Below are 19,623 nucleotides of genomic sequence, written 5' to 3'. Positions count from 1 at the left end.
TATGACAAAGAGTCGACAGGAGGCTAAAGAACCACCACTCTCTAAAACACACTTTTGATAAACTGAGGTTTCCAATGGAATATGTGCTTTGCAGCCATATAAGCAGCTGTGAGGTAGCAGTATATTTCATGCAGAAGCAGTAAAACAATTGGAGAAGGATTTTCCAGTAGATACTTTAAAAATTGTCTCATATAAAATGCAGATAATTTAGGCTTTTTTCCCATCTCCTTAAATAATTCAGATTTAATGCAGCATGTAAAACCCACCCCAAAATCAGGGATTTCTGATTCATGCAAACGTAGATATCTGTATGATATAGAATCATAAGCAAAGTCAGCAGATGAGAAAATTATAGGATGTGGGTTTTTTCTGCAGTGTTCACTGTAAATTAGAGCAATTAAATTACAGCAGTTTTGTAGCTGTAATTAAATATGGAGACGAGCCCAGAGATGTGGAAAGCTCTGAACTGCCTGAGCTGCTCAGGCTGGGAGGGGGAGCAGTGGGAAAGGGGCTTGGAAAGGGGTCCTGATCCCACAGCAGCTGCTGGGGCAGAGGGGCCTCCAGCACTGCATTAACACAAAGTCTGGTGGGTGTTTTGTGTGCCCAAGGGGGAGCCTGCTGGGCTTGTTCTCTGCCTTGTTCTTGCCTTTCCTGGGCCCTGAGCAGAACTGGGGTGATCTCAGCTGGGAGAGAAGCCCAGGGCTGGGAGCTGCTGCTGCAGTGATTCCCCCCCAGTGATTTTTCCCAGGTAGGTGGAACAGGATGTGTAAGAGCATGTGATTCCAGCATCCCTGAGAAGCTGCTTTGTGAAACTGCTGTGTTTCATCCATTATTCTTTCATTGTACATTGCAAGTCAAGTCGGGACTTGAGGCACAGCTGAAGGCAAATGGGATGGAGGCAGGAGGCTCAGACTGGCAGAGGAGGGCACCTACAAAAAAGCTCACACTCCTTTCAGCAAGGCAGCAGAGAGTGAGGAAGGGCTGGAGCATAGCAGGAGGTGCAGATAATAGCAGTAAATGCTGCATTTAATCACATTGTGCGGTGGGGTGGAAATGAAGTTTTACTCAGGTTTTAAGTGAAATACAAAGAGAAGAGAAAGGAAAGAAAGCACTGGGGGAAAAGAGCAAAGGGGTCAAAAGCAAGGGGAGCAGGGCAAAGGAAACAATTCAGGAGTTAAGTTTTAAAAGCAGTAGCAGAGGAGGCTAAGATGGCTGGAAGCAATCACCAGGACCAAGAGGCTCCCACTATCACCAAAGGGCTGAGGAGCCACAGCCAGCTCAGCCCTGGAGTTTTTCCATGGGGTGGAAGCTCCCCCACAGCTGCAGTGCAAGAAGAGGAGTAGGGGTGTGCTCTGGAGTGTTTTGGTCACGCTGCTCTGCTGCCATAAGGGAGTTGGGAGAAACAAGGTGTAGCAGCAGCCCTGGGATAAAGTTTGTCTCCAGCCTCTGGAAATGGTTGCTACTGGTGAGAAGAAATTAGATTTTCAGCCTCTTCATGGTTCATGTGTTAATCTGCTGTTGAGATATCACTCTGAATATTTCACCACAGTATAGGATTTAACTATAGAAAAGATGCCTGGATATCCCAAGGTGTGTTGATAATAATGAACACCAGCAGCTCGGTAATGCCTGATCTCTGATTCAAGCCACTGGCAAAATTTCATTCTTTTTATTTTTTGGTAGCTGCTGGTTTTGATAATACTATATTTTATAATTGCTGAAGCAGCTGAGTTTTGTTATGTTGCTGCAGTTTTGTGTAATTACTCTCCATCACTATAATTTTTCTTTTAGTTAAATGCATTGGAGGTTATAAACTCTTAACTATCAACTATAAATATTCATGGGGAGTGAGAATAGTTCTAACTACCATAAAAGCTTTTTCCCAATAATTTTGGCTAGTGCTCTGTACTTACACAGGTTGCTTTGCTGATGGTGTTATGGCATAAGTTTAAAAAAGAAAAAAATACATGCATATCACTTCAAGCAACAGCCAGTCATAGACCCAGGTCCCCTATAGTCTGCTGTACTGAGATTTCTGGGCTCCTCCACAAAGGGCAAGAAGGAGAGGTCCCCCAATGTGAATGTGCTATAAAACAATATTGTGTTTCCCTTAAGAATTGCAGTGATAAAAACATAGCCCATTCTGCAGCACTAGCAACTTTAATAAAATAACATAAAGCACAGCTGTCAGGTCTGCCAGCATCTCACACTGGGAGACATGAGTGAGAAAATGAACACTTTTCACAAGCAGAAATATTCAAAGAGCTCCACTGTTTACATGTAATCAAGACCGACAGTCATAGATTATCGGTGGAAGAGCATTTTCTGCTTGAGGTGAAAGAAGAGGATAATTTATCAGGAAGCCCAAGAAGTCAGACATCAGTAATGATCTGCTTGAAGAAGGGCATATCTTAGAAATAGTGCATTTATTTGTACTGCAAGGCAAGAAGATGTTTGGAGTTATAAACACGAGCCTTGGTGCTTGAGGAATGTTGAGCAGATCCAGTGTGTAATTTGCTGGGCAGCTGTGATTAGAGACCTGACTAATGTGTGTCCCAGTGCTTGTTCGGAATATTAAAAGAAAAATTTAGCATAATAGAGATTGTCTAAAAGAGCTGCTCATGCTCTCTCATCCTGTTCCCTCCTTTCAGTGTTATCCAAGCTCTGCTGAGGGCGTTGCTCACCTTCCTGTTGATGCTCAGGATTCAGAGGCACTCCTGTAGTGAGTCTCTACAAACAGGTTTGGTTTTAGAGAATTTGGGGCTTTCAGAGTTTGGCCATAAAACATTTTTTCCACCTGGTGCAATGCTTTTGCATCACCTTCCTCTTATGAAAACAGGCCAAGTACCAGGTGCTTTGAAATGGTAACTAATTTGGAGCCCTACAGAAAAGGTTTTATAGGCTCACCTTGCTTTGGTGTGCTCTGAGTTTGCAGAAGTGGAATTGTTGTACAGAAAGTATCCCAAACTTCAAGCTAGTCTGTGTTTGGATATATCTGAATAAGGATGTCAGCTCAACTTACCCAGCTTTTACTCTGACAGGGGTAGGAGAGATGGATAAATCACTATTTTTTATGAATGGATATCAGGCAAATAGAGGCACTTCTTTGCCCTTTAGGTTGAGCAGAACCTTGGAGTGTTCTCGAGGTGCAAGAGAGTGTTACTTCCTCAGCTTAATCCAAACTTTCAATACAAGTCAGATGTTTGCAAAGATTCACAGCTGGGACTTGGATGTGTGTGTGAATATGAGCACACTCTGAGGCACAGAAGTCCCTAAGAAACAAGTATCAACTGTTATGTTTGTTCCCCACCTGAATTCTAAATCACTACAATTTATAGCTGAAATATATATGCTCTCTTCTCCTGAAAGCAGCCTTACAACTTAGCCAAAAGACTGCAGAGACTGTCTTAATCTCTCTTAATTAAAACAAACAAAAACATTTTACATAAAGTAAAATTTACATAAACTAAAATTTTACATAAAGTAAAAAAAAGGCAGAAAGTAGCTTTAGCATACAGAGGCCCTCACAGGGAGAAGTGAACCCAACTGAAATGTACCTTACATAAGAACACATTAAATAACCAGGTGAGACCAAACCCATCCATGATCACATTCCCTTGTCACCATTAGGGATCCCTAGCAGATCCTGGAGATTTGAAGAACCAGGAAGGGGCACAGGTGGACCTGCATTGTGCTTTTCAGCTTCCATGGATTTGTAGTATGTGCAATCCCTGAGCTAGAGCATGATCAGCAACCTTTATTTTGTCATCTGTTTGCTGGTACTGTTGAACCTGCCAAGAACACCCAGAACACCATGGAATGTTGGGGTTGGAAGTGACTGTAAAGATCAGCTAATCCCAAACTGCTTCTGCCATGGACAGGGACACCTCCCACTGGACCAGGTTGCTCAAGGCCTTATCCAGTGTGGCTTTGAGCACTGCAGGGTTGGGGGCATCCACAGCTTCCCTGGGACACCTGGGCCAGCATCTCACCACCCTCACAGTAAAAATGATCTTCCTGATATCCAGCCTACATTTGCCCTATTTCAATTTGTACCCATTACTCCTTGAGTTATCATTACAATTCCCAATGCAGAGTCCCTCTCCCTTCCCTGGGGCTTCCTTCAAATTCTGAAAGGTGCTGTGAGGTCTCTATGCAACCTGCTCTTCTTCAGGCTCAGCCTGTGTTCATAGAGAAAGTGCTCCTGTCCTCTTATCCACTCCTTGGCCTCCTCCAGACTCCTCATCTAGCAAGATAATCCATAATTTAACCATTTTGCATCAAGGTGGCTCTCTCTATGGTTTGGCTTGTACTGGAGCTGCAGGATGGTGGTGTCAGAGAAGGGTAGGAAGCCACCAGAGGTGGTTTTCCCAATACCTCCAGTGTTGCATTGGTAATATCACAAGCTAAGTGGCTCTGGAGTGATAATTGCACCTCAGAAATGACTGGCACAGTAAGAGCTCTGAGCACAGAATAGTCCTGGGATGCTGTTTGGGGGTAGATGTAGCAATTTTATACTGAAAAATACTCATCTGTAAGTCAGTTAACAATGAATACCTTGGCTGTGGCAGTGATTTAACACCTCAGGCTATTGTTTGACATTCTCAGTGTGCCCACAAAAAGTGGAGGCACCTTTCCAGTGAGAGAGGCTTGAGATGCCCGTGCTGAGCTCCCATCCAGGCTGGGCTGCTCAGTGTCCTGGGGGCTGTGCACTGGCAGCCAGGGCTGCTGCGCTTCCAGGCAAGTTTCAGGATTCATTGCTGCTCTCCATACATCTGCTTTAACCTCAAAGATTGATTGTTTTTAAAGGTTAGCTGTTATGTAGCAGAAGAAACCCTCACCTTTGCCAGCTTTGAGAAGTCACTCTGGTCTGTAACTGCACAGTTTTAATTTAGACAACAACAGCCATTGCAGGTTAACCCTCCTTATTATTACTCCAGTTTTCTTGAACAGAAAAAAAAAAAATCACCACCTACCAGTCACACCTCCACTTTACCAGTCTCTACATGGAGCCAGCTCTCACCTGGATTGTGCAGAAACAAGATAGCAAGGGAGAGCAGCAGCCACATCATGTCACTAAAAGCAATTCTTCTGGGTTAAACAAGAAGACCTGGAGGAGCAGGGGCAGCCCTCCCTTGCCTTCCAGCTTTTGCCTGCTGCACCTCCTACCAGCATTAGGTTGAATGAGCAAAACTTTGCTTTTTTTCAGAAAACATCTCACACCTCAGTCAGATTTACCACCACTTGCCTTGTCCTAGTGCATTCTCTTGTGAGATGTGAGCATTCCCAGTCCATAGATCCATTCCCAGTCCATAGATCCATTCCCAGGATGATGGATACTCTTTGCAATAACTCCTTGCCAGGTCAGCCTGTGGGTGTGTGCAGAGGGTGACAGCAGACCTGTGGACCCAGGGCATGTCAGTGTGTACACTGCACCAGTCCCTGCCTTTTAAATCTTTCTCTCTCATTCTGTGGCATTATTACAAGATGGATTTATAACATCCTTAGTACTAATGTAACAATGAAGATTAGTCTTCTCTGAGTCGAACAGTAATACACTTTAATTTGCCTACAGCTACTGCATTGTATTGGCATGAAAGGAAATGGTTTTCTAATGCAGCTTCATCCGCTGAGCAGGGGGAAATCTGTGCTGCAGAGTGTAAAACTACATGGGACTCTAGCTGGCAGCAAAATTCAGAGTAGGAGAAACATAGCATAAATAAAAGTATTTGTGAGTTGGAGGTATGCTAACAATTCTAGTTTATTGCTAAACATTCCATATCCAGTAATGCACTTTGCTTGTAGGTTCATGATGGCTTCATCTTTGTTTTTTCACCACTTCATCTTCTATACTATAATTTTTCCTGGAATAAGAGATGTAAATTCATTAGTTTTCAAATTTTATTTTTTTTTTTGTGACATTAACAGGAAGTTGGTATTTTGAAGTTCCTCAGAAGCACTGGTGCTGTTAATGCAGTCTGTGCTGTGCTCTAAACCTATAGAACCACTGGAATCTCAGCACTTGATCTGTTAAGTAAATGTTTCTGCTGGCTGGTGTAAATGCTGCCTTCACTTGACAAGTGTCAGGCGTTCCTTGAAGGGACATGTGCACAAATAGTCACTCAAGTGCCAGTATTTACCCTAATGTGGAGCTCCCCTCTTCAGGAAAGCAACAAAGCTGTCAGCTTCTCCCTTCTTCTTGAGTGGCAAAGGAACAAATTATCATGTCTGGGACAATATCATGTAGCAGTTACTGCATATGGGATAGAGCAAATTTTTGTGGGCATAGTGTGCAAGTTGGACACAAAAATTATATGTTTCTTATAATTTTTTTTTCCATGAAATCAATGAAATATAATTATGCTTAAAATAACAGGTTTTGTTTCCAGACCAGGGATGTGTCTTGCTTTCAGCAATGGCAGGGAAGGATTGATATCTTGCATGCAGAGAAGGAATGAAAAAAATATTAATATAAACTGCTGGTGGGAAACAGTTGAACAGGTCCTTATTATCACAAAAGGTTTTTGATAGGAAAGCTGGTCCCATGGGCAGAGGGAAAGACAGAGAGAAAAACTCACAGGAAATAGTGACAAGGTGTCCAGCTCACTCCACTGGTGGCTTGGGTGCTTCAAAGGACCTGAGTGTTTTCCTGTTGTTTTACCTGCCAGCTTTGCATCAATTACCAACAAAGTGTCTGACCATAAGCCCACAAAGCTGGGCCTGTCCCTGCCTGTCACTCACCCTGGCACCTGGTGCTGTCCTTGTAAATGCAGCCACTGTCACCACTCTAAAGCAGCAACCTTCACCCTTCCTCTCTTCATCACCAGGTTCATCCATCCTGAAGGCACATGGAATAGTTAGATTGATTGCCCTAAGTCTGACATTAAAACTGAAAAAATAATAAACTGACTTTTTTTCTTTTCTCCCTCAAAAAGCTGCAGCGCCATGACAAAGAAGATTCCCCTGACAAGTGGAGGACAGAAGAAGAAATGGCAGCTGAAGCAGAAATTCTGAAGAAGTATTTCCAGGAAAATTAGAGGTAATGATCTGACCATTGACTTACTCCTGCAGCACCCAAGCCTTTGCTCAAGCCTCCAGAGGCTTCTTGAAGACAAAGGGGCAAATATCTAGAATGAAACAAAAGAAAACAAAGCTCTTAGTTTCGTGTTGTTTCCAAAAGGTCACAGAACTCCAACAGTGGCTGAAATGACATGTTCCTTCTTGAACAAATCAGCACCATCCTAGAGCATTTTGTTGCCAGACAGCAAAAGTAATTGTGCATCCAGAAATGAGAATCATCAGCATTTACTTAAGAGGAGTCTTTAACCTAACATATCCTCCTTCTGTTTTTAAAACAGAAAACAGCCCTGGTACCTCTACACAGAGCTAAAACGGGTGTGTCTGTGTACAACCACATATACATATGCACCTATACATAAAAAATTGCATCAGAATTCAGACTACAGAGGGCATAAATACTAACCTCACCTGTCAAGTATTAAATGATCTGATCAGTTCAACTTCCAAAACTAAGCCTGCTGGAAAACTGCCTGTTCTGCTAAATTTTCCACTGACCTTAAAAGAAAAAGAAAGATTTGCAGGGAGGAATAGAAAAGAGAAAACACTTGGCAAACACTAACATTGGTGCTCTAGAAATTGAGAGTTTTTCATTTTGTACCTAGAGTCCCAGGAGCCAGATTCTTCCAGCAGGAATGAACTGGCCCCCAGAGATCAATGTGAGTTAGGCTGGGATGTAATACTGCAGCAAGGATGCCAAATCCCCCTCTCCCCTGCTCCCCATATGCTGTTTGCCATCATCCAGCACTCTCACTTCTCTGTCATTTCTGGCTGTTTCATGTTTTTCCTCCGAAGAACCAAAATCCCAGAAATAACACTCCTTTCTCTGTGTGACTCACTGCTTGCAGCCTGGCTTGAGAAATCTTGAGCTAAACCACACATTGTATGGGTGGCACACTTAGATGGCAGCTCTCATCTCCTGTGCCATTCAAATGGCAAATTCAAATGCCATTTGGATGGCATTTTGGGTGACTCCTTTTGGAGTTCATCAGATTTTCCCCTTCCTGAATTTTTTTTTTCTTGCATCGTGACCATGCTCCCGTCTTCTCCAGCCAAAGTAGCTGTGCCAGCCCTTCTGTGGGTGCACAGAAAAAGCCATGGAACACATTTATTCCCATCTGGGAAGGAAATTTCTCCCCAGCAGATGGGACCTCCAGGGTTTGGAGCAGCGGGGTTGGGGCTACCCGGTCACATTTCTGCAGTGGCTGCTGGAGTTGCATTTAGACACCCACTTTTCACCTTCTCAGAAATATGCTGCTGAAATGGGAATTACTCAGGCAGGAAGAGCATATTCTTGGTAATGCATGTGTAAGCACTCTTCTCTAACAGAGGCATTATGTGGTGCTTCATCTATGGCCCAGCAACCAATGAATAGTACTTAGGGGAAAATGGCACATCCCTATTCCAGTGTGATATTGTTTTCCTTTATTGATCTGGTAGGTTTTGGGGGGATTTTTTTTTGGTCCAAAATAAATTGGAAATGCATTTTTTCCTAGAGATTCTCAAAGGGGTTGGAATTAAATCCCCACATAGCAATAAAATGTTCTTTATCTCTTCTGGTACTAAACAAAGCTGGATGGATGGTATAAATCCTTTCCTGCAAGCAGATTTGTTTGGCTGGACATCTATTTCCATTTATTATGAAAATGAGTCAGTGTGTGTCTGCATGGATGACCTCTTGATATGTTTCCTGTGATATTAAGGTCATTACCTTTCCTAGAACAAACTGGTAAATTAAATCTTCCTGGCATCATTATCATGAGAGTGCTTAGTCCTTCCAACCCTTGATTCCCAACACATTAGGCATCACTGTCAATCTCTTCTCCCCAAGATTATTTTGCTTCTGAATTTTAAGTCTCTGAATCTGAGATAATGGTGATCTATGCATTCTGCATTTCTCAGCCTTTGTCTTGTCTCTTAACCTTGCTTCTAAAGTGACGAAGATTGAAAACTTTTGGCAAATTAACAAGGTTAAATGCATCCTTTTTTGAAGCTATTTTTGTTTTTCACCTACACAAGATTTATTTTGCCATTTGTGGGTTTACCTGAATGACACTTAACTTGAGGTTTTTTTCATGCAGCATAGGGAAAGTCAGAAAGAGCTGAATGTGGGTGTTCTGCAGCCAATAAATAGCAATTTTTAAGGCCTCATGCATTATTTTTGTACTTCATTGTTTTGTTTAAAGAAGCCCAGCTTAGCTAGCTTAGCCTGGGCAGACTGAGCTGTGTTTTAGGGCTTTTCCAGCTACCTTTACATTTATCACAAGTCCTTCTCTACCTCCACAACTCCTGTATGAATGGACAAGGTCCAGTAGCACCTTTTACATGTATTTAGAGAGTATCTAATCAAGAAGGACTTGCAAGTAAGTTTTTCCTAATAAATACTTGAGTAAGGCAAGCAGCTCTTAGTTCTCTCCCTCCTTCATTTGCTGGTGCTGATCCCTCTTGGCTGACTGACTAACTACAGTTAAGTGCTTCTACATCAGTCCCCAGATGACCCAAAATATCCACCCACTTGCTTAAGGAAATGAACACATTTAGCCTTGCTAAGTTTCCACTCTTGAGAAAATGCTTATCTTTAAATATTTTATCTGTGTGTGCAATATCAGTGAGTGAATTTGTGCTTTGCATGTGTTTCTGGTCTTCCCCTGGGTGTCCCCATGCCACTGTCTCCCACCTCATTAGAAGGACTTGTTCTTTCTGCTCACAGAACTGTGTCTGCAGAGCTGAAACTCAGGAGAACTTCATGTGACTCTGGAAGAGAGAAAGAAAAGGAAAGCAAACCTTTCTAGGAGGAGGATATTTAATACAGAATTTCCCCAGTTAGTCACTCTCTTGTTAGCAGCACCAAGATTTTACCTCTCTCGAGCTCTTTGGGAGCTGTTTCTCATTCTGTGTTGGCTGTCCTCTGGTCAGCTGTGTTTGATAACTTGGTTGCTTTTTGAGGTGGATGCACAGGGAAAAGGCCCTTACTCAAAGAGCAGGATTTGATGCAGCACCCTAATTTCCAAGCCTATTTTCAGATGTGCCTTTTGAATTTTCTAGCTATGTATAGCTGGGTGTTTTGATAGTCTGTTTTGAGCATTTTAAATTGCACATGCCAGCAAAAAGGCTAAAGATTAAAAGACTTAACCTTCAGATAGTATGTGAAAAATGTTTCTCTTCAAAGGCAGCTTCACTCTGTGTTGTTATTTCTGAAGAAAGAACCAGGCTGCACAAGTTTCAGTAGCTTTCCTATTTTGTGCATAACTGAATTAATACTTTTATGCCATTAGAAAAGTAGTCAGTGTTAAGTACAATGTCAAAATGTCCCTTTGCATAAAGAAGTTGACAGCAATATTCTGTTGCCAAGTGCTTGGAGTTACAAATATTCAATAGCTTTTAATTGCTTAACAGCCTGAATATTTTGTGTCCTGCAACATGCCAAATTCTTGTAGAAATTCCTTCAGATAATGTGTCCTGCACAGTCTTGCAGGATTTCTGATGTCAATTCTCCCCCTTGTCCCCAGTCTGGCAATGTTTCTGGATAATATAGTCTTTCCAGCTTTTCCAGAGAGTATAAATTCTACCCTTTTTTCCCCCCACTCATTCTTTGAGAGAACTCATCCTGCCTCACAGCTGCCTGTTCTGCACCAAGATCTCGGCATGTGTGAAAAAATGCTGTTCTATTGCCTTCAGCAGGGAAATTACCCCTGATAGCAGCAGCTGGCCAGGGGGGAATTTCAACTGGCAATTTGACTTGCATCTGATTTTACTCCAGCACCTCTGGAGTGTGACAATCCATGCTGCATGCACGAGAGTGAACACCAGAGCAATCCCATCACTTTCCTTAAATTTAGGCAAGTATTACAAAATTACTTGCAACACCCATCTCCTCTTGTTTTACTGTAAGAAAAACCCTCCTATCATTTCTGGTACTTTAAACTGCATAAACCCACAAAGAAATGGCTCTGTCTGTGATCCACTGAGTGCATCTGGGATGCAGTGAGAACAGTCTGCCCCAGAAGATGCTGTGCCTGCACTGTGGCCACAGAGCAGGTTGTCACCACAGGCATGGTCAGAGGTATTTTCTGCACTTGGTGCTGCCTGTTGGCAAAGCAGAGGAGCTTTGAGGAGCACAGCAGGCAGTGCCACGGGAAATGGGAGCAGGGACAAGGGCTGCAGCAAGCAGAAACACTCAGTATTTTCAGAGCCTCACTCGTTAAAGCAGGGCAACCTTTTGAGGGCTTACACTGGAGTTAAGAGGCAGGTGGTACCTGGGAAATTCCCAGAGGGCATGGTCTAGGAGCTGTTTGTGTGTAATCCTGAAGTAAATACACATCCCAGTAATCTGCTATAGATTTCTCTGCACTCCAGATTTAAGTGCTATTAATTATATCCCCCACTCAGAAGCCTCCAAGAAGCATTAATTAGAAAGCAGGAGCTGGCAGTTTGCTTGCCTGTGTGAAACTATTATGACCTGAGAATGAAGTATAAGCTTCAAAAGAAACACATTTTATGAAGGTCACCTTGAAAAACATCATAAAAATCTGTCAGAAGAGAATGCAGCACTCCAAGTGTGCATTTCAGTGTGACATTATGCTTTAAGTAGTTGGAAATAGCAAAGAGAAGATGGATCAGATCATAGGGTCTGTGCTTTTCCACCCAAAATTCTCTTTTTTCTGCAGTAAGTACATATAAAGTAATGTTTTTGTCATTTCAATGGGATGCAAGGAAAATTAATTATCAACACAAATCCCACAAACATAATCTGGCCCTTGCTGGTATTTTTTAAGTGTAAAATATCCATACTCTCCAGCTCTGTAGCAGGGAGAAGGTTTATACAGGAATTACATTACCTCTTCAAGGTGTAAACAGCCAGAAGTGGTGCAGTGACTGTACAGCAGTGACACCCAGACTGGAAAGCTCAGGGCAAAAGGCTTCCCCAAATAAATGTGGTGTGCTAATGCACAGCAGCCTCAGTGTTGAGGTTGATTATTTTTCTGGTTGAAGCATGTGATTATTTCTTATGAAAACAGAACTACAGGAGAGCTAGCTAGAATTACAAATGAAATGTCATCCTCTTGTGAGAGGCAATGATGTCCCCCCTCACACCCATTCCAGGGCTCTACTTTGAGGCTGGAATAGTACTGTCCCAAAAGTTATACATTATTATGCAAGGTTATTTCATTTCCCTATAGGTGGCCATTTAATTCAGCTGTCCAGTACATGAATTCTATACAGCAGTGCTTGGATCCTGTAATTATGGCCACAGTAGAAACATCAGGGCCAGAGACACAGACACGATTGTACAGCATAAATGCAAAGCAGCAAATGCATTGCTGTTGGTGAAGAAAGCTGACAGCCAAATGTTCTCTTAACCTGCACATCCAGCAGCCTGAATGCCCACCTGGGCTGCCTGTCAAAATCAAATATTGTCAGTGGTATCAGTCCTTGATTCATTGTTGGCTTTGTGTGTCACATTGTATGAGAGGAAAATGGGGGAAGCTGAGCATAAGTGGTGGACATTTGTCTGAGGACCTGGGGTAAAAGAGCTGAGGTGCAGGACAATGCTGAGCTTCAAATAAGGACGATACCAACTGTGACTAGGTATTTTTACACCCAGACCTGTGCTGAAGTGATGCTAATCTCTTGCCCCCAAAGCTGCCAGAGGATGCTCTTGGTGAGCAGGCAGAACCTCCTCGAAGCAGATTCACAAAATACTGCCAAGCGATTCACAGGCTGCCATCGAACTGTCAGTCAGGAGGGGCTCACAATGGAAACTGTTGCTCAAAATGCCGTGGGAATGGGAAGCATATGTTTCAGTGAGAGAGACAATCAAACAAAGGAGTGGGTGGCTGGGGAATTGCAGCCACAACAGCGGCAAGAGCCGAGCCTCGCGCGCAGCCCCGGGGAGCGAGTTCGGGGGCCGTGCCCTCATCCAACACTTGGGTAACAGCTCTGTGTTTAATACGCTGAGATAATTTTCCCAGTATGGAAGCCAGCTCTAAGCATGTTCTGAAGTGAAGGTACAAAACTGAAGATACCAAGCCAAAAGCCTATTTCATGCTCAATTATTAGCAAAGTTTTGTATGGTGGTATCCTGCTGCTGTAGCTGCTGCATAATAGAACTGCCCAGAGAGACATTGGAACCAGCAGCTCGACCATGACCTCAGAGCTTCAGCACTGCCTTTGTGTGAGTGTCGGTATCTAGGCTGTGGAGGTGGAAAGGCATTAATAACTCCTGCAGTAAGTAGTTATTTGAGAAAGGAAGGGGGTGATGGATGTTGGAAATATGTTGTACTGAGCGTACTTGAGGCTCTGTTGTTTGCCAGGATGTCAGTCTCTGCACAAAAGCAGAGGTATTGCAGGGGTAAACTCAAATACCCTACTTGTGTCTGAACCTGGGGCTGCTGCAAGCCTCCAGCAACCACTGCAGTAGCACCTGTGCCGTGAGTTTGTGCAGGGATTTCACACACAGCTTCCACAGCTTCAGGCTCTCAGCATTTGTATTTCTCTGCTTCAGGAACACCTTCACATCTGTCATGGCACCTATTACAGGTCTTTTACTGGGATGGACTACCAAGGGATGCATAAAATTGGAGCAGACATGGCAAGAATTGCCCCACTCATTCTCCAGCATGGGGACATTTTCTGGGCGATGATCCCAAATCACTGGTTTGTGATTCCGTGGCATTAGGCAGAGTCCCACCACCTGGTCAGGATGGAGGAGGATAAACAACAGATGATAGTCTTGAAAGATTATTTGTAGGAGCTTATATAACAGATCATGAGCCCCAAAGAGTCTTGCATGAGGCTATTATAGCAAAACAGATTTGAAGAGTAAGAAGCTGGATTTGATGACACGAGATGCCCTTTCTAATCCTTTGTTCCCATGAGGAGCGGTCAACAGAGCTGGGGACTGTGCTGCCTTACTCAGGGACATCAGAGACGTGGCCTCACTTCATGTTTGTTTTTTGTAAAATGATCCTGACCTCTGTCCAAGGGTGCTTTGTGAGTTAAGAATGAAAAGCACGATGTGAAAGGCAGGCATTACTATTATTTGCAAGTGCAGTTTATTGAAAAAGCAGATAAGAAATCGGACAAATCTCTTTCTTGCTCTGGTAAATAATTTTAAAATAGTTGTGTGCAAGGCTTTTCTCCTTCCTCTATTGTAGGGGCTGTAATAAGAGCTGCAATGTGCTGTGTGGGGGTTTAACACTGAACATTTCCTTTTGCCTATTGCTGTCAGTGAGTCCTGTCAGAACACACTAATGAGCACCTAAGTCGTTAGTAATAAACAGCCTCACATTTTGTCTTACTAACAAAGATCAAAGCTGCTATTATATGTAATGATCTGTTATGTTTGATACTTCTCAGGTAACAAAGTGCTTGGAACACGTCCCACAACACCAGAAAGTCCCCAGAAAGAACAACCTCATTCTCCAGTTCTCAGTGGCTCTGGAGCTGCAGCTTGACAATTTTATTATGTTCTACAAATATGGGATTCTTCCATGAAAAATTTTATTGGACCTTTGGATATCATCGAGGTTGAATTCCAGCTAAGACAACTAAACAGCACTGGTTCAAAATATTGCTCTGAATTGTAACTCATATTTTTCTGAAATATGTACTTGGGAATAAATCTTTTTAAATTGTCCCTTGGCCTAAATAGAAATAAAGTGCCAGGAAAATCAGGTAGCTGCTGTGTTTAGATACATTATAAAGTGTTTACTCCATGTTGTGCTCTTTGATTCAGTTACTGTATGTAGGCTATTTTATCATAGAAAAATTAGATCTTTTAGCAGTGTGGCAATTCATACAAACCAAGACTTTGTTACAGACTAGCCAAGATAAACTTGGAAAGCTGTTTTTTCTTCAGGTGAGTTCTATACCAAGAAATATTAAACTTCTTGAGATCTTACTTTTTTCTGTTCTTTTAATGCATTATGAAAAAGCTTCTGGAGTTTTAAGTGATACAAAACACTTCTGTAAAACAATTAATATGGGAAGTTGCTCATGGGATAGTAATCACATCAGGGTTAGGCTGGCATGAATGGCTGCTCCCAGCCACAAACAACGAGTGGGAGCCTCCCACCTGGAGCAATCCCTGGGCAAGGAATGCTGTGTTCAGAACCCTGCACAGGAAGAAACCCACCACGGGTTAGTTGTTGATTGTTAACACATAATGCAGGAAAAGAAGTCAAACAACAGATGGAAGAGAGAAGAAATGAGTCTGTAAGATCTGCATGAAAAGAGCACCCATAATCCTCCTCTGGAACTGCAGGGAAGCAAAAACCCAAAGATTTCTGTGTCCCACAAAGTCAGGATGAAAAACAAAATGCCCCCAAGTCCTTCAATAAGAGTCATGCTGAGGGAGGCCATAGGGTGCAGGGCCTGCCTGAGGACTTGAGGTCAAGCAGGTCCAAACCAGAGCCTGGTAGAGCTTTGCCTGCCTGGCAGCACAGTGTGATCGTGTTCAGAACAAATTCAGCTGCTCCAGGATAGTCTGTCCTGGAGGGTTACAGCCTGACCTGGGCACTATGAAAATGCACAGTGGAGGAGCTCTCATCATTTTCACCAAGTCTCTCTCTACTCTCTACTGCAGAGCCATTCAGTCCATTGGCTTGAAGTCTTTATGCTTGTCAAATAGAAATACTAGAGCAAAACCACTGATGTTTTATTCCAGTTTTAACTGCCATGCTATTTAAATATTGCCCCTGAAAACCACTTTGATTCAAAGACTTACCATGACCCAGTGTGGCCCCCAGTATCTTCCATTAGCCCTTTTAAAAACTGTACAGGCTGTAACACTATTTCTTTTTCTGTGCAGAGTAAATGAAAAGTCCATTTTGATGGTGTCTGCACTTTTTAGACCCTGAGCAAGGGCTGAATAAACAGGAAATGAAGGTCAGGGAGCAAGAAGCAACAGAGAAGGTAAGGTGAGCAGACAGAATGGTCAAAGATGCTGGCAAATGGGCCAACATAAATGGTTGTCCTTTTGCACTTCAGCATTTCAAGTTGCTGTGATTTCACATGGAAGGAAGACAATGGTTGTGCTGCTGGGGAACACTAAAGAAAAACCTCAGCATCAGTTACATTTGCAAGGCATTTTCAAACCTGCTGCTCAATGGCTTCCTATTTATTATGGAATATTCTGTATTAATTCTGTAGCCTGTGATGAGCAGGCTCTGTGCCAGCCGTTCTGCACGGGGGCTGCAGAGCAGATGAGTGCTGAGCTCCATGGAAGATTTCATTTGTGTAAATGAGGAGCCCGTTATCACAGCACTAAAGGTCCTGGTTTTAAAAAAGGCCTCCTGTGACATTATGCACAAAACAACCTCTTTATGCAGCATGGAAATATTTATGTGCTTCGCTCCAGCTTAGAAAGGGAATTTGCAATAGATGAGGGACATGAGAAGGGATTGGAGGGAGAGATAAGGAGAGATTAGAAAAGGCAGATCATGAAGTACATGACATCCTGCAGCAGTATGTGGAGTAAACCCTCATGGTTTTTTTAAGATATGGACCTTAAAGATGCTGTCTGGATCATTTATGTATTCCTACAGACTTAATTTTCCACAGGCAAGGAGCTGTATGTAGAGGTGCTGTTGCTGGAAATGTGCTGAAGACACTGATGAACTTTGTAACCATCTTTGTCCTTTTCAGCCTTCATCTCTCACCCTCATGGGGCCTGCCTGGGGTCTGGGGAATGCTGCAGGGCTGTGCTCCCTCACCCAAAGCAGGAAAGATGGGAAAAATCACAGTGCAGGGGCTCAGATGGATGTGGCACAAGAGGAGTGGTCCCAATGGGGTGGCTTCAAACCAGGACAGAGCTCAGACCCTAATTCCCTGTCCACACACGGAAGGAAATTTCCCATATTTTTTCAGTTCCTAAGAGTTTTTCCTGAAGCAGCAGTTCCTCTGAAGGGCTGCAAGGGCTGTGCCTGTGTGCCTCTTTTTCCATGTGTAAGCCAGATATGGTTCAGCCACAGCTCTCCTCACTGACTTGTAGGGGCAGCCTGGGAGCTCCACACGTCCCCTGACTGCTCTGGAACTTGCAGAAGTGTCTGAGGACACACACAGGAGAGCAGATGGGTTATTGGGAGCACACATCTGATGGGGACACATCAGCCCATGCATCCCCTGCCATGCCAGGCAGCTCAGGTGCCTTCAGCCAAGGCTGTGAGTGCTGCTCGGGGATGTTTGTTATTTGTCTTTCAGCAGTTCAGCGTTGTTCTTGCTCCAGATGCAGATGTACCAGCTCCAGGTTCTCCATGGGACAACTGATGCCACCCCAGGCAGCTCAAAACGGGTGTGAGCTGACAGATCAATGGGCTGGGGATGGGCTGTGTCAGCTCCTTGAAGACTTTGTGTGTTAATTCAGAAACCTATGCTGCTTCTAACCTCCCCCAGCACACATTCACCCACCCCCCTGGTATCAGGTTCTCTTTTGATTCTGTGCTTAAATAAGCCAGTGTTTTGTTTTTAGGTAATGTTGGAGAGAAGGGAAAATGTTCTGCTGGTCTCTGTTGGAGCCTGACTGGGCTGCAGACAGCTGATGCCAAGGCAGCAGGTCCTGGCTGCAGTGGGGGGAGTCAAGGTCAGCTCCTGGGCATGTGACAGTGCCCTGAAATGTGGCCAGGGACTGAGCACTCCTGAAATAAAAATGCCTGAATCCGTGTGGAATCTGGGGTGATCTCATACCCAGCCATAAAGCAATAAAAATCTAACTACCCACTACCCACAGAGCTAATGAAAAACTCTCAAGCCCAAATACACACATAGTGACAGCCATGAAAGTACCAAAAGAATTTCTATGCCAGCTTTCTGTGTCCTCCTATCCACTCCCCAGCTCTCACTGTCACTGTGGTCGATGGCTGCTGAAAAGCCTTGTCCAATTCCTGCATCCTGACGTGCAGGCCAGCAGCTTTGTGAAGGAGAAAATGCTGCTGCTCATGTAAGCTGTCCTGTGTGTTGGCAGGGCTGTGAGTTTCAGAACAGAGTGATATATTTCAGCTCTTGTGAAATTTCTGAATAATCAGCTCATCAAAAAATATCATGCAGAGTTCCCTTGTAGTCCTTTCCAACTTGCCACCTCTCCTGCCAATAGCTCTGTAGGGTGACCACAGCTTGGCAGAGCCCATTAGCACAGCTCTGCACAATCACTCATGAGTGGAGCTGGCTGGAAAATACAGTGTTCCCTCCTGAAAAAAAAAGAAAGAAAAAAGATGAGGTGGGGCAGAGGGTGTGTTTCAGGATGAAGATTTTTCCCACTTCTCTCTCCAGAACCCTCTTCTGCTCCTCCAATCCACCTCAACTTTTTTTCTCCTTTGACTCCAGGAAGATAAAAATTCAGCTTAAAGTGGCAAAGACTTTGGATGCTGTTTGATCTGCTGGTGACCCCTCCTGCCCCCAGGGCTTGGACTGTCACTGCAGGATGGGCACCAACACACTGGCACCTCCTCCACCAGAGACTCCTGAGCAAGTTGTCCTTGGACCTCCACATTTTGCTGTAACTGCCCAGTTTCTTCTTTGGAGTTTCTGGAGACAGATTTCTCTCCTTGAGCAGCACAGCAACCTGTTTGGGCATCTGGGAGCTGGTATCTTGTGTCTGTGCACAGTGAGATGGGGGATGCTGGAGAAACCTGACCAGCAGTGCTGCAGAGACAAGGGCTGAGCAGCCAGAGTCCCTTCAGCTGCTCCTCACAGTCCTGGGTCCCCTCCAAGCATGCCCCCCTGTGCTTTCCCATCCGTTGTAGACACCTGTTTCCAAGTCCCAGGTGAACGTGGCTTTGGCTGGGAAGAGCAGAGTCCCTCTGTGTCCTCTAAGGATGCTCAGCTGCTGGCACTGTGGGGAGGAGGCTGCAGACCCCCTAGGGAAAACAAGTCCTGCAGAGAAAGGTGGTGCAAAAATCGATGGTTAGTGCATTAGGATTAAAGCTGTGGCATGAAAGCCTTGTATGACTGAGGTTATTATATATTTTAGGTCTGTGGTAGCTGCATTGGCTGTGACACATGGTGCAACTTGGGTTTAGTACTTGTGTCACGTTGCAAACCCTGTGTGGGACCCAACTGCATCCATCAGTGAGCAGTGGCTCCAGCACAGGTTTCCTGTTCTGCCTGTGCCCTCCTGGATCTTCCTTGACCAGGCTGCAGCTGCCAAGCATTTGCTCTGTCCCTCTCTACTTGTGTCACCATATCTTTCTGCTCAGGCTTTTGTCATTTCTTTTGTCACCATAGTGACAGGAAAAGAGTGATGATTGCTGGAGTAATTTCCCATATTAGCTAGCACTGGCTTTTCAGCCTAAATCAGCACTTCATTTTCCCTGTGCTCTGGCTGAGCATCACTGGAGCACCATTAAAGAGCAGTGACAGAGGGGCCTTGGTGTGTTGGGGTGCTACCAGTGCTCCTCAGGGACAGCCAGGGCAGGGACAGGGCTTTCAGGTCACCTCATGTCCCACCAAGAATGCAGAGAGAGAGAGAAGGGAAAGACAAAAAAATGTATTTGCAAAGGTTTCTCCCTGAGTGCATTTGCTCAGTCTCAAGGTCAATAAAAGCAGGAA

General features: G+C 44.0%; 1 protein-coding gene across 6 annotated transcripts in view; it reads left to right on the top strand.

Moving 5' to 3' along the window:
• The window catches only part of FHIT (fragile histidine triad diadenosine triphosphatase), a 516,963-nt gene extending 502,075 nt beyond the window's left edge, over nt 1-14,888 (top strand). For all 6 annotated transcript variants that reach the window (XM_084214240.1, XM_084214235.1, XM_084214238.1 and 3 more), the window contains 2 exons: nt 6,936-7,039; nt 14,437-14,888. In XM_084214240.1, the coding sequence (XP_084070366.1) occupies nt 6,936-7,037 (102 nt within the window). In that variant the 3' untranslated portion in view covers nt 7,038-7,039; nt 14,437-14,888. The remainder of the gene's footprint in view (nt 1-6,935; nt 7,040-14,436) is intronic.
• The last annotated feature ends 4,735 nt before the right edge of the window (nt 14,889-19,623 follow it).

This window comes from Fringilla coelebs (assembly GCF_963513975.1).
Source record: "Fringilla coelebs genome assembly, chromosome: 13".
Lineage (NCBI taxonomy): Eukaryota > Metazoa > Chordata > Aves > Passeriformes > Fringillidae > Fringilla > Fringilla coelebs.
The sequence above is the reverse complement of the archived record's forward strand: the minus strand, read 5'-3'. Positions and strand labels throughout refer to the sequence as shown.